At 34.6% G+C, this 14,587-nt stretch overlaps 1 protein-coding gene across 37 annotated transcripts in view; it reads left to right on the plus strand.

Annotated features, from left to right (window-relative positions):
• LOC127866529 (protocadherin Fat 4-like) overlaps positions 1 to 14,587 on the plus strand; it is a 69,651-nt gene that overhangs the window by 32,659 nt on the left and 22,405 nt on the right. For all 37 annotated transcript variants that reach the window (XR_008043028.1, XM_052407127.1, XM_052407124.1 and 34 more), the window contains 20 exons: positions 592 to 776; positions 981 to 1,219; positions 2,415 to 2,574; positions 2,896 to 3,029; positions 5,227 to 6,183; positions 6,444 to 6,548; positions 6,708 to 6,885; positions 7,471 to 7,583; positions 7,781 to 7,987; positions 8,448 to 8,561; positions 8,850 to 8,972; positions 9,412 to 9,576; positions 9,718 to 9,976; positions 10,143 to 10,433; positions 10,868 to 11,464; positions 11,713 to 11,819; positions 12,238 to 12,345; positions 12,744 to 12,915; positions 13,711 to 13,805; positions 14,048 to 14,188. Coding sequence is in view for 36 of the 37 variants with exons in the window: in XM_052407127.1 (XP_052263087.1) it covers positions 592 to 776; positions 981 to 1,219; positions 2,415 to 2,574; positions 2,896 to 3,029; positions 5,227 to 6,183; positions 6,444 to 6,548; positions 6,708 to 6,885; positions 7,471 to 7,583; positions 7,781 to 7,987; positions 8,448 to 8,561; positions 8,850 to 8,972; positions 9,412 to 9,576; positions 9,718 to 9,976; positions 10,143 to 10,433; positions 10,868 to 11,464; positions 11,713 to 11,819; positions 12,238 to 12,345; positions 12,744 to 12,915; positions 13,711 to 13,805; positions 14,048 to 14,188 (4,450 nt within the window). In the remaining variant the exon portion in view is untranslated. The remainder of the gene's footprint in view (positions 1 to 591; positions 777 to 980; positions 1,220 to 2,414; positions 2,575 to 2,895; positions 3,030 to 5,226; positions 6,184 to 6,443; positions 6,549 to 6,707; positions 6,886 to 7,470; positions 7,584 to 7,780; positions 7,988 to 8,447; positions 8,562 to 8,849; positions 8,973 to 9,411; positions 9,577 to 9,717; positions 9,977 to 10,142; positions 10,434 to 10,867; positions 11,465 to 11,712; positions 11,820 to 12,237; positions 12,346 to 12,743; positions 12,916 to 13,710; positions 13,806 to 14,047; positions 14,189 to 14,587) is intronic.

A 14,587-nucleotide genomic window follows, 5' to 3' on the forward strand; every position in this document is an offset into this window, starting at 1 on the left:
AATAACTCGTCAAAGAATTGACCGACTGGCTTAATACTTCATATGTGCATTGGCGTTGGACAGTAGATGAACCCTATTGAAATTTGGGTCACTAGGTCAAAGGTTAAGGTCACTGTCACAATAAGTGTGAAAATCTTTGTCGATTAAGAACTCGTCAACCAATTGGCCGATTGGCTTGACACTTCACATGGGCATTTACCTTAGACAGTAGACGACCCCTATGGAAATAAGAGTCACTAGCTCAAAAGTCAAGGTCAATGTCAGAATTATTGTGAAAATTGTTTCTGATCCATAACTCGTCAATCAATTGACGAAATGGTTCGCTTCTTCCCATTGGCATGGGACTTGGACAGTAGAAAGTGACCCTTATTGAAATTGGGGTCACTAGCTCAGAGGTCAAGGTTAAATTGAGCACACAAAGAAACACTATAAATACTGTTTAGAAATGTTACGTGAAAATGTTGTTGGTTTTTTTCAAGAATATACGTATGATTTTATCGTACACGATAACCCTAAATGAATCAGTAGTAGTCGAAGCCTGACCGTCTGCAAAATTTCATGACCAACATTATTATAAACTTTTTATTTCAGTAACTGTACAGTGATCATACGTGTGTTGCCTGTAAATGACGAGCCTCCAGAGTTCCACAATAGTACAAACCAATACGACTTTCGTTTTAAAGAGAGCAGTCAAGCTGATCTTACCATAGGCTTCATCAATGTCACCGATAAGGACAGCCCATTTACTATGGAATTAAAATGCAACGGATCAGCTCGTAAAGTTTTCTACCCGACATGTCTTTAGAAATATGAAGATAACAATTGCTAACCCTAATTATTGATATTACATTAGTAATAATTCATATCGGACGCAGATAAAAAAAACTCTTAATGGCAAACATTGTACGAATGTATTGCTTTTACGTAAATGCCTTTAAATGTAAGTATTAAAAATTGAAATTTGTTTAATATGTTTGCAGAGTATTTTGACGTCCGGGCCAACGGTGATGTATTCACTACATATGTGTTTGACTACGAAAACGAAACAGATGCACACAGCTTTGTTTGCATAATAACAGCAAATGATACCGTTCATAGTGAGAACAGAAGTGTCACTATTATGGTGGAAAACATAAATGACAACTATCCTCAGTTCGGAGAATCGCGTTACACCCTTCCTATCAACGAAACGCATGAGAAGGGAAAATACATATTACAAGTAATGACGTTAATAATATATACTGTGATAGGGTAAATAAATCGAAACTTTACTACACGAACATTCTTTATTCATTTTGACGATGCTTATAATACAGAATCACCAAGGAACATTTGCAATCATATAGATATAGGGTTGAAAATTAATATTACATAGTCGTTGTTACAACACTTGACTACACACGTTGAACGAAATGCAACACAATGAAATCGTTCTGTGTGGCCTTATGTCATGTCTGTCGCAAATGAACAACGATGCCTTTGGTAACGATTCCAATATATATGAGAGCTAGAATACCGTAGAGAATAGCTTATAGAAAAAGATATATCCATTTTAAAACAATAAATACGTTTGCGAATTTTCGGGGGGGGGGGGGGAACACAACAATAAGAGAACGATTTTAATCAGATTCAGATTGCAACAAACGGCGCACGCCAATTTCCTGGGGTGGATGAAATCACGTATAACGGTGTGATTCTTATTCTACTGTTGTGACATTTTTTTTAATTATTGACATCAAATGTTTAATCCGTATGCCATAAGTAGTGATTTTCCTTATGAGCAATCGCAACCAATTGTCGATGCTTACAACTACGCGCCCATTAGTTTTTGAGCGGCCGACTTTGGTCTGTTTTTGTCGGTTCACACTTCTGTTAATCGTGTAGGTAACTAATTATAGTGCTATTTCAACAGGAACATTTTTTATATTTCCTTTTTATGTGAGTATTTGTGAACATATTAACACTACCAAAGTTAAATGATGTTCATTGACGCAAACTATTTTGTTGTCGAAGCCAAAGTTACATTTTTCGACAGTTACAGTTATGTGATCAAGTCGTGTTTTAACTCGCTTTTATGCAACGCGCTTTTGTAAATTGACGTCACACTATATGACGTAGCCGTTTGTGATGTAATGTTAATTGCTAAATTAGCAAATAGCATATTTAATAAATACTGAATTTCATTTAACATTTTTTGGTGCGCCGGTCAATTCTACCCAATGGCATGTCGATTACTAACCAAATATTTCGTATTTTACTCGTTATTTGAAGTATTATTTTTTGCTCCGAAATAATTTATTTTACCCCAGTTTCAATATTTGTACCATGCGCACTTGAACTGAGTTGCTTGTAGTCTGAACAACTAGTAATGGTTTTGTTGTGTTTTCATGTTCTTGTTTTTATTTGTCTTACAGATCAGCGCTTCTGACAAAGACGTTGATGATACAATTTCATACAATATTGCGGGCGGGAATTCCAGTGGCCTTGTTCTTAATAAGACAACGGGCGACCTAAGCTCCAATGCCAATTTCAGTGGACCGGTGAAGTTGAATTTCGTTGTGGAAGCATGCGACAGTCAGTATACATATATCAAGACATTTACATGTTATACATATTAATTATTATATGTTTATCAAATAGGTAAAATTATGTTAAAACACTCATATCAAAAACACATATTGTGCACATGTTATACGTGTATGTGGTATCGTATTTAGTATAAACCCACAGATACACACAACTGCACTGCTCTCTCAAATAAATTGGTAAGTGTATCTTTACGATGGTTAACAGATTGTGTTTTCATTATTCTTACTCACCATCTCACGTTCTCAAAATGCTAAGGCACTTTTCCACATGAATGCCTCAACTTCCTAACTTTCCTTGTTCGAAAAGATGGCGCTCCACAACTGTGCAACTACACTGACGTGGCTATTGATGTGCTGAATGTTAACAACCACTCACCAGTGTTCTCAAAACGACATCCGGTTGTGCAAATATATGAAAACACCCAAGTTTTCGTTGCCCAGGTAACTTAGCCATACATATGCAACTTCTTAATCAATAATTTAATGGGCTAAATATTCATTCGGTTGGCATGGCTAAAGTAACATTACTACTCAAAATCAACGAAAATTTCGAACAATATGTCGTAAAATTAAGCTAAACAATTAAAAATCATTGTTCCTTATGGCAATTGCCGAAATTTCAACACCAGATGTGGTCTGGTAAAATAGATGTTTGTGGATAGAAAATGCACTTTTTATTATGGTTTTAACATGGTACCATTTTAGTGTTAGTGTGTTTTACACATTTTATATAAATTCATATATATTTGACAAAATCGTATAGTTTCGTTTTAATAGTAATAAAGTATGCACGATGACTTGATTAAAATTTAGGCTCGATTGGTCATTGTCGGCTCGGGTACTGCTTACATGTACCCTTGGTACTCTTAAGTATAGCTACATGTACCCCGGGTACGATAAATATACTTAAACGTTCCCGGTCGATATTAGACTGTACCCGAGTTGTATTCCCGCCCAAAATCCGATGTCGTAATACGCGCTACCGATTACCGTAAAACGATATTGCTTATCTTAAACAAATTCTCTTTAAAAAAAACTGCATCAATATGCTTTTTAGTATGAGTTTCGATAATATAGAGGCCATTTAACAGAAACTTTGACATAAATTTGAACATAATTAATTTAAAAAAAGAGCCGACAACGAACGATTTAGCGTTAAAATTCCCGGATACGTTTTAGTATATTTACCGTACCCGAGGTACATGCACGTATACTTAAGAGTACCCGGGGTACATGTGAGTAGTACCCGAGCCGGCAATGACCAATCGAGCGTCACTTATACTTAAAATATTAAATATTTAAATAATCGCCGTATCCATGCAAATAAAATGTCAGAGTAGTTTATTTACTCATCTATATTTACCAGACATTTTTATTGTAGATTTTTCAAGAGTTTATTATTACCCTATGTTCAATGAATCTCTGGTCAATAATTGTTTTACTATATGGCTTACTAAATACTATTTATATTAAACAGGCGTTATGCGCTTATTTTGCGTATAATCGATGATATGTGCACCAACGATGTTATTTGTGAATCGTTCCATTGAGGTGACATAAATATATGTGTTTTTGGGATCGTTTGTTCATACATTAGTTTAAGGGTCTGGAAACGATTGTCTACGCATGCTTTTTGAGACCAAAATTATAACGCTGGGAAAAATTAAATTTCGAGAATGTAATATATATTGTCGTGTGACGACCACTGTCTTAACCAATAAATTTGCGTTTACTTATAAAAGGTCGTATTATATTTTCGATATTTCTATCAAGATACAATGCACATGCATTTACATTTTCAATGACATTTGTTTCTGTACTGAAATTAAAATGATTTCAGCATTGAGGTTAGTGCGACCTCAAAACCGAATTGTATTTAGTATTATAGATAATACATTCAATTGAGTGTGTTAACTGTATGGTAAACAAAACGTGATTAAAAGAAAACCGTTTTGCAATTATTTGAATTGAAATTTAAATTATTTCTAAATTTATCTATTTAGACTTTGCTATTTCAGAAAATAGATCGGTTGTCAGATCTTTGAGATGATTGCTACAATCTGTATTATTATCATATAATTATTTGCTTTAAAGTGATATTATGGGCATTTGTTACTGTTCAATTGAGCTGAAAAGAATTAACAGGTCAAAAGAGTTAGTTAAAATGTGGTTACTGACCAATTATATGCAACTCATCTTGCTACCAGTTGTTTATAAAAATATAAAATTCTTACGTGACTCACCCAGTCCCCTACGCCGAAATGATCCGTAAAACAAAATTGTGTCTTTGTGTCGTATGAACGAATTTGCACTTAAACTAAATTTAGGTTCACATCGTACATGCATGACCAGTTGTCAAACGAAAGTACGGTTGATATTCAACTGCATTATTTTTCTCTTTCCGGGATATTGTGTTGATTCTGCATTAACAAATATAAGTGTATATGAAGTGAAAAAAACAAAAATAAACAACGGTTGCGATAGACACCTATAAACTGTTATATGCCCATAATATCACTTTAAGTTTGATATTTATCAAATTTGTCTTCAAATCACGATGATTAAACATACTTATGAACTTGAATGTCCACGAATAGTGTGTGTTGTTTAATGTGTTTGTACGTTACTTATTTTTCAGTTGGAGGCCACGGATATTGACGGTGACAAGCTCAATTACACCATAGAAAATGGCACTTTGGGATTTTATATGAACGGATCTTCTCTGTATGCGAATAATATCAATGCAGAAGATTACAGGGCATCCAGTGGAACATGTGAGCTGTCCATTATCGTGTCAGATGGCCTGTTCACTGACTCCACGCTGCTTAATATTACGATACTTGATATCAACGAATCTCCACCAAGATTCGTCAGTATACAGAACAATACAGAAATTATTAATGAAACATTATCTATTGGCAGCCATGTTTTAGACATAAAGGCAACCGACGAGGATTTGAGTAATACGGGATTCGTTTTTGTTTTGTATAACAGTGAAGGTATTTTTTCAATAAATGATACGACCGGTGAGATAACGCTTGCCAAGTCAGTTCAGCACGCGGTAGGCTATTACAACATCACTGTAGTAGTACATGACAATGGGCATCCCTCGAAGTCAAACAGCACGAAGGTGACTGTGATCGTGAAAGACGTTAACGAATCGCCCTCCGTGAATCTTTATCCATCTACTGTCTTCCTGTCATCCGATTCGCCGAATGGCAAACATGTTGCCACCATAAACGCTTCCGACCCAGATTCGGTTGACATATTCAAAATATTGAACTTGACCATAAGTGTCAACTCAACTAAAACTGAACAGTCGATGTTTGTCAAACAGAATATGACCATTTGCACCGATAAGAAACCTCTATTACCTGGAAACCATTCTTTGAATTTGACCGTGATGGACGGAGGAGGACTTACTGCATGGACTAATATGCATGTTGTGGTGTACGACACGAAGTATTATAACGAAGACATTCCCGTAAACGAAAATGATAAATTAAACTCTAGTCTTGTCAACGCATCGTCGGCCTTGGAGTCGCGGTTTAGCATAGAGCCATCCGTGGACATGGGGAAATTCATTATTATCAATGTAAATGCCACTTTTTTAGTAAATAAATACGCATGTTTTAGCAATCGCAATAAATAATAATAATTATATATATTGCGTGATATATAAACAAAGATCCAATGTTAAACATTTACAAATCAGAACAATTATAGCACCACAAAAAACAAGAATCACAACAATTATAATAATGATAGATTATAATAATGGTGCCTTAGATAAAGACAGGAATGCGTCAAATATGTTTCGCTAAATATTGCTTATACTGTTTGTTTTATCCATAGAATACCCTTGTGATGACGGATTCATTTGACCGAGAAGAAACAGAGAATGTGACGTTGATACTTCATGGATTTGATGTCCACGACATTCTGGTTTCAATAATTACAGTAGGTGTTGTGTTCCGTATTAGTGCATTAAATTAGTATTCAATTCATAACGAATTTATCTTACATATAACAATTGTTGAACATAGATAAGAGATAATTTTTAAAATATTTTTTAAATCAAATAGTAATGTATTGTTAATATTATCCGTCGTTTAACAGATACAAATCAAAGTCCTCGACATTAACGACTGTGTGCCGGAACTGGATGAAAGATACGAATTCTCAATCAATGACGATACAGAAAATAATACAGTAGTGACACAGATTATTGCTCGAGATAGAGACGTCATGCCTCAAAATAGGAACGTATCATACAGTTTACGTGGCCCTGGAAATGGTCTGTACAACGTTTAGTAAAAACGACTGCTAATTCTATTTTTTACGTTAACTACTATTACTACTTATACGGCTACATCTACTACTATTGCCACTACTAATGATTATGCTTTCGATAATAATGATAATGATTATATAATAGTATTACTGTAATTACATCTACTACAGCAACAAAAACAACTAGTTCTTATTCTTCAACTACTACTACTACTTCTACTACTGCTACTACTCCTACTAATTTTACTACTTCTACTTCTACTACTGCTGCTGCTACTGCTACTGCTGCTACTACTACTACTACTACTACTACTACTACTACTACTACTACTACTACTACTACTACTACTACTACTACTACTACAACTACTACTACTACTAATTATAATAATAATAATTATTATTATTATTATAATTATTACTGTTATTATTATTATTATTAATTTTCTGTAAATGTTTTAACATGAACATGACAACTTCTTTACTTACAAATTGCAGCTTTTGACCAAAACAATGTGTCATGATTAGAATTAATCAACGAATAAGCCTAGAAATTTAAGTTGTTTCCAATTATATTGTATGTTTGTAGACACTTTCAGCATGTCAGCGGATGGCAGTTTGCGGGTAGAAAGTCTCCAACTGTATGGTTTCAATGAATATCATCTAACCCTCGAGGCAACCGATGGTCTCCATAAGAAAACGGTATAAATATGTAGCAATGCTCTTGTATGATGAAGAAGTTATTAGTAATTACTAAAATAATTACCTCATTTAAAAACCAAATATGTATTAGTGTGAAATATTTAATAAAAATCAAACAACCTTCATGTTTTGTTTACAAGAATATTATACGTTTTAAGTAGTCGCCATTGCTAATTGCAATATGTTTCGTGTAACAGGCAAAACTCAACATCACGGTTGTTGATACAAACGACCATTCGCCCATATTCACCGACAATTGTTTCGGACCGTTTGAAATATCTGAAAATGTAACCGCTGGCACGACTGTAGGAAAATTACTTACATCAGATTTAGACGTTGGTCGAAATGGAAATGTGACCTTTTCCATAAACGCGGGGAACGAGAACCAGACATTCAGTATTGAGGTTTGGGGAAAGCAATTCTCAGAGTTTTAAAAGCTTGGTTTGTTAACATTTAACCGACAAGACGCTTATTATCCCCCGCCATAGGCGGAGGGATATTGTTTTGGCGTTGTCCGTCCGTCCTTCCGTCTTTCCGTCCATCAGTCTTTTCGTCCTTTTGTGTCCGGAGCTTGGTATGGGTATATATATAGATAAAAACATGATGCATGCCAAATGGCAGTGTACACTATCTGTTAATAACGGAGTTATGGCCCTTTGTATCTTTAAAAAATGTTTGTTAATGTCAAATTTAACATTTTTGTGTCCAGAAGCATATTGGCGTGGGGTATAAATTCAATGAATGTGCTTGTTATTAACAAGTCTTAACCACAGTGCTTCTGAAATTGATAACCCTTTAGTTACTTTTACTGTTAACATATTTTTCACAAGCTTTCAATATTGATAATATATATTATATTTCCAGACACGCAACATGACTGGTATCATAAAGACAAACAGATCACTGGACAGGGAGACTCGTCCCGGCTATGTATTAACCATCGTTGCAACTGATCATGCCCCACTAAATCCAAGAATGGTACGTAGAAAATTCTATATAAATATTGCATGTCAACGAGTATATGTAATATTCACTTCGATATCTTACTCATCATTAATACCATCTTTATAATTCCTATCTTAACTGTACTTGTTATTATGTAAAAACAAACATGCATACGATAATAATTGAAATTATCGTCATCCATAAGTATTCAGTGGACGCTATCACCATAACTTTCATCAAAATTGCAAGATGAAAATGATGATGCAATTCGCTTTTGGTTTATAATGTAATGTCTTTAAATAACGATATTTTACTTTTAAGGCCGTGTGCTCGGTGGTTATAACAGTTCTGGATGTGAATGATAACGCCCCAACATTCATGAATCCTGACGGATACAAAGGATCCATCGCAGAAAATGCCAGTTTAACAACAATTGTAGAAATGGTATAATCTTGATAATGGACATAATACATGTTGAACGTTCAGCACATATTACTTAAGTGATCAATATTATTAATACCAAATAAATGAACGCAACAAAAGGGATATTCCTGGTTAAAATACACATTTGAAATTTAAGCGAATAATTGTTTAACATGTATCTTTTTACAAGTTCTGCGTATCAAGTTTATGCGGATCAAATAATGTTATGAGGCGTAACCGAGAGATGTATTGTTTCGGCCAGTCTACGACTCGAACCCGCGACGCCTCGTTATCCCGACTCCGCTTACAGACCGCCACATAATCACTCTACATTAATGGCCATGAGACGCGTAGTAAACATTATGTATATGGAATGAATATAAAGACGATTATGCATTGATTCACCCACAATCGGCCTTGATCAATATAATTTGCGATTACTATCTTTTTGTACCGACAGCACGGAGCTTTGATTGCCACGGACCCCGACGAAGATTGGAGTGGGACTGATGGAATCGTATACATAATTGATGAAAACAATGTGTTTTTAATCAATCCAACCAATGGAACGATTTCATTGAACGGCTCATTGGACAGAGAAAAACATTCACAAATTAATTTAACGGTATGACCGCTGTATTGATTGATGCATTAGAAAACAGTTTGATATTTAAATCTTTAACTTCCAATGAATTTAAGTACTTGATTTAGAACATGCGTTCTATTTAGATAAGAATTATATTTTGTTTAAATGATATGTTTTAAGGTAACGGCAGCTGACTCAAATGGGACCAGTAATTGTAGAGAGGCGAACACAACCGTTGTCATTGATGTAATCGACGTCAACGACAACGCACCTTCTTTTAACCAGAAAAACTATACTTTCAACGTAACTGAAAATGCAAATTCATCTGTGGTTGTGGGTGTAGTAAATGCAAGTGACATCGATGGGCCTGGAAATAACAACATACGGTACAGCATTGTCAGCGGAGATTTCGGACGATTCTACATTGACAGCTTGCTAGGTAAAGAATTCCCAATAACCTTAGGATTATGCAATATTCGTTAAACGCCTTTTTGACAAGATTGCAAATTAAACGTTAACGCAATACTAGTAAAACGTTTTGCCGAATTCACATAATTCATTCGTAAAAAATATTAACACGACTGCATAATTGTGCTACATTGCAGGAACACTGTACGCCGCTGGAAATATTGACAGGGAAGACAAGGCGTTATTCCAATTAAATGTTTCGGCATCTGACGGAACATTTTCTAATTGTACGTCCGTAACGATCTATGTGAATGACGTAAATGACAATGCCCCTATGTTTGAGAACGTTTCTGATGCCCAACGTATCTACATCAGCATCAATGAGAATACGACTACACCGGTGAATATATACCAGGTCCGAGCAACAGACCATGATGATTCAAACACATCTAATAGTCAAGTTCAATATGAATTGGTGAATAACACGGGTATGTTTAAACAGTTGACTAATAATAAATATTTCATTACTCAATGGTAATTTGTTACGCGTAAATTAACAATTATTTTAAATTAAGCAAATACAGTTTGGCGTGTATTTTGTTATTTGCTAAGTTACGTGTTTTTTTTAAATTTTGATTAACGCCAAAAGAAAGATGGTCCAATAATGTAAGCCATATCTACACGTTGATTATTGTCACTATAATACTTCTTTTCGGTTCATCTTTCTTGAAATCAGTAGTATCAGTTTCTTTATAAAATGAATAGGCAATAACCTCTAACTGAAAACCCTTAAAAATAATCATGACAGTGATTATATATATTTAAAAAAAAGAATGCTTGAGCTACATTTCTTTATCAAACATATTTTATGCATTTATTGGTCATTTACATATATTAGAAAACGCGCATAACTTTGTTTCAGCCAGCAACATAACAATTAACGAAACAACTGGAGAAATAACCATAAATGGCCCCGTTGACAGGGAAAAACAAGATGCGTACACGTTGTATGTGAAGGCCAGCGACCGCGGTCTTCCTGTGTTGTCCAGCATTCTAATCGTTGAAATACAGATTCTCGACATAAATGATAACGCTCCTATATTTTACAATAGCAACGGTGAGACAATTTCATCAGTCAATGCCAGTATCATCGAGGAGTCACCAGTCGGATCTGTCATTGCGCTAATCAATGCAACGGATTCGGACGCTGGCAAAAACGGCCTAGTCGACTACTCATTCAACTCGTCTTCTGTTTCCAACTTATTTAAAATAAACAAAAACGGTATCGTGCAATTGAAGGAACCGATGATTATCAACAGCCTTTATCAACGAAAAATAATTGATACAAATGATACAAACAACGTGGTTCTCATGATGACCATCATCGCCTTTGATTATGGGACCCCGAACAAGAGTTCGCAGTTAAACTTTTTCGTACACATCGAGCCTATCAATGACAACGCACCGGTGTTTCCCCAGTTCCTGTTCCACTATGTAGTAAATGAAAATAGTAATACAGGTAGTTTTCGATTATTATTTTTTACAAGCAATCTGCAAGAGCATTTATAATAATTTGAAATGTATAAAACTTGTGGAACCACTTAAAATTGTATTTTATAGCAAAACATAGACGATACATGTGACATGTTTTGTGTTTGGTTTTAATTACCAAACGTTTAAAACAAGTCATATCACAGTATACGTTATTAAAGTTTTAACATTTACCACGGCATGTATCATATCGTGCATATATTTGATCGTTTTCAGGTACTTTCGTTGGCCAATGTGAAGCTTCTATCAGAAATGAATCCATCAGTCACATGACTTACAGTTTGATGGAGAATTTTGATTCATTTGCAATCGATAATAATCATGTAAGTACATCATATGGCGCTGATAATTGAGTCTCTAAAGAATCATTTCACGGTCAGACAACATTATTTATTATGTAAATTTAATGTGTTTATTTAACTCAAAACATGTAAACTTTTTAAATCGCGTATTAAATACAAAGATATTTTCACAAGTATTGCATTTGTGTCGAACAAAATGTTAAAATTCATTTATTAAGAAGCACTTATAACATTAACATAGTATTTAAGAGTCGTTCATCTACACTTGTTCACGAAACACATCACAGGTGATTTTATCTATTATAGTGAGGGAATTAACCGTCTCAGTATTCAGTTTTTAAGCTTAACCATATTTAGGTGCAGCACATTCAAAACAAAGCATATATTAACGGTGTTTATTTAAAAGAAACACATAATATATCGATTCTTAATTTCGCAGGGCAATATTACAACAACCCGTTTATTGGACAGGGAATCCCAAGACATGTATATGCTCACAGTGCGGGTAACCGACGGTAGAATCCCGGAGAGAACAGCATTTGCTGCCGTAAGTATTCGTTCTCATTGAGGACACTCCATCTCTCTTTGAGGACACACCCTCTCACACCGGTCTGATGTTTTGCTCTTTTCAATTTCTATTTCGAAATACAAAATTGATGGTCTTTTACTTTTGCAACTGTTTTAAACTCGTTAAATATAGATTGTGAAACAAACAAACGTTCGATAGGGTATGAACACTGTGCAGACCTGGCAAAGTTGTACTGTTCTATATATTTATATATATATTGTCCGTGAATAATAAATATATACAGCCACATTTATTTGTCAGGAAGTAAAATGGTAAATGGACAGAAAGTTTAGTCAAAGAACATTTTAACTTTCTCATTTTATACACGGTACCAAGGAATAGTTCACCATTTACCATTATATATCATGGTATTTCAGGTTAACGTGACAATTCAGGATGTGAACGATAATATACCGCAGTTTAACCAGACGATAACGGAAATAACAGTGCTCGAAGAAACAATTATTTCTCGCAACATCAGCGTCGGTGCATTCGACAGGGATCTCGGAAATAATGCAACCCTTTCATATTATCTGGAAGAAAATAACGGTTAGATAGCAAATTTCTATTCTAGTTGGTATTATTGTATCACAGGTACATGTCCGAGCGTCCTATTGTGTAATACTTTTTTAGCACTCTACTGTGTTTATGAAAACAAAAACTACTTGAATTTTAAGTTGTGTTTAAAATTTTCAATTAAGTTTTTTATAGTGATTATTTTTGTATTTTCGATACGCCTTCCTGAGATGAATGACGATGATCTGGATTATTTTCTTTATGATTTTTGGTTTTGAAATTTTGTTAACAAAAATGGATATAGCTGATACCTATATTTATGTTATTGTATTTCCTCGTTTTTGTTTTTTTTGTTGCTCTTGTGTATACTTTAGTCATTCATTTTAAATAGAAATCTAGCTTTTTAACAGCTTATTAATTTGAATTGAATTGCGATGGGTGTTTATTTGCACGTGTGATGCTAGGCTAGGTGTTTGTATCCTACAAATTTTACCACTGACAGTATCACGGTGGTTACACAATTTTTAAATCCTTAACTTTCTTTAAATGTTTACAAGTATGCACTGTCCTGTACAAGTCGTGTTAAGGCGCCCTGTACAAGTCGTGAACAGGCGATAAATACGTCCGGACGCTAACAATAATTAGTTTCTTGATAATATATCTGATGCTTAAACTTTGCTATATCTTATACATTGAGTTAAGAAAAGGTTTATTCAAATTTCGTCCAATATTCATCAATTCTTCAGACGAAACTCGAAAGTGGAATTATCAATCATTGTTAACGAACAATTTACGGTTCTCCGTAATAGGTTAATTTTTTAATTACAGATACAAGATTCGCTGTTGAAAACACATCTGGTATGCTATTTCTGAATGGCACATTCGACTACGAGCAACAGACAGCGTACAATTTAACAGTTGTAGTAAGTATACCAGACAACATCGACATATTATTATTCTAAGTTAAATTATTCTTTGTTTAATTGTCTAGAAAATGTTACTGCACAAACACACTTTCTGGGAGTGTGGGGCTCGTTGTAAGGCGAATTGTTATCCTATGCACACTCTATCAGCAAAACTTTCTGCATCAAATGCAGTAAAATTGTTACTGAATCTCGGAATAGCATTTTAGTGTCTTCTAAAATACTTTTCTTGTTCCTTTAAGGTACAAGACAATGGTAATCCACGATTCAACAATTCGATGACTATAGTGCTACTCATTTCGGATGTCAACGACAACAATCCCATATTTACCTATCAATCAGCAAATTGTTCACTGATGGAGAATGTGACGATCGGAACAAAAGTAACCCAACGCAGTTTTACCATAAAATATGTATTTAATTGTTTAACCCATGTATGCCTAGTTTACTCTCCCATCATTCTAAATTGGATCAATTTATTTCCCAAATTAGGGATGCCTAGTATATTTATTTATATATTTAGAATATTTCTTACAGAAATTCCTTTAAGCAAACAGCGCAGACCCTGATGAGACGCGGCATCATGCGGCGTCTCATCTGGGTCTACGCTGTTTGCCAAGGCCTTTTTCTAGACGCTAGGCATACATGGGTTAATATGTAATGCATACAAGATTTGATAAACAGCCAAGCACACTTTACAAATGACAACAATTAAACAAATCAATCATTCATTTATTCCAGCAAGTAATTTAGTCAGTTGCTGACATAGACCTTACTTTATT

Source organism: Dreissena polymorpha, chromosome 2 (genome assembly GCF_020536995.1).
Source record: "Dreissena polymorpha isolate Duluth1 chromosome 2, UMN_Dpol_1.0, whole genome shotgun sequence".
Taxonomy (NCBI): Eukaryota; Metazoa; Mollusca; class Bivalvia; order Myida; family Dreissenidae; genus Dreissena; species Dreissena polymorpha.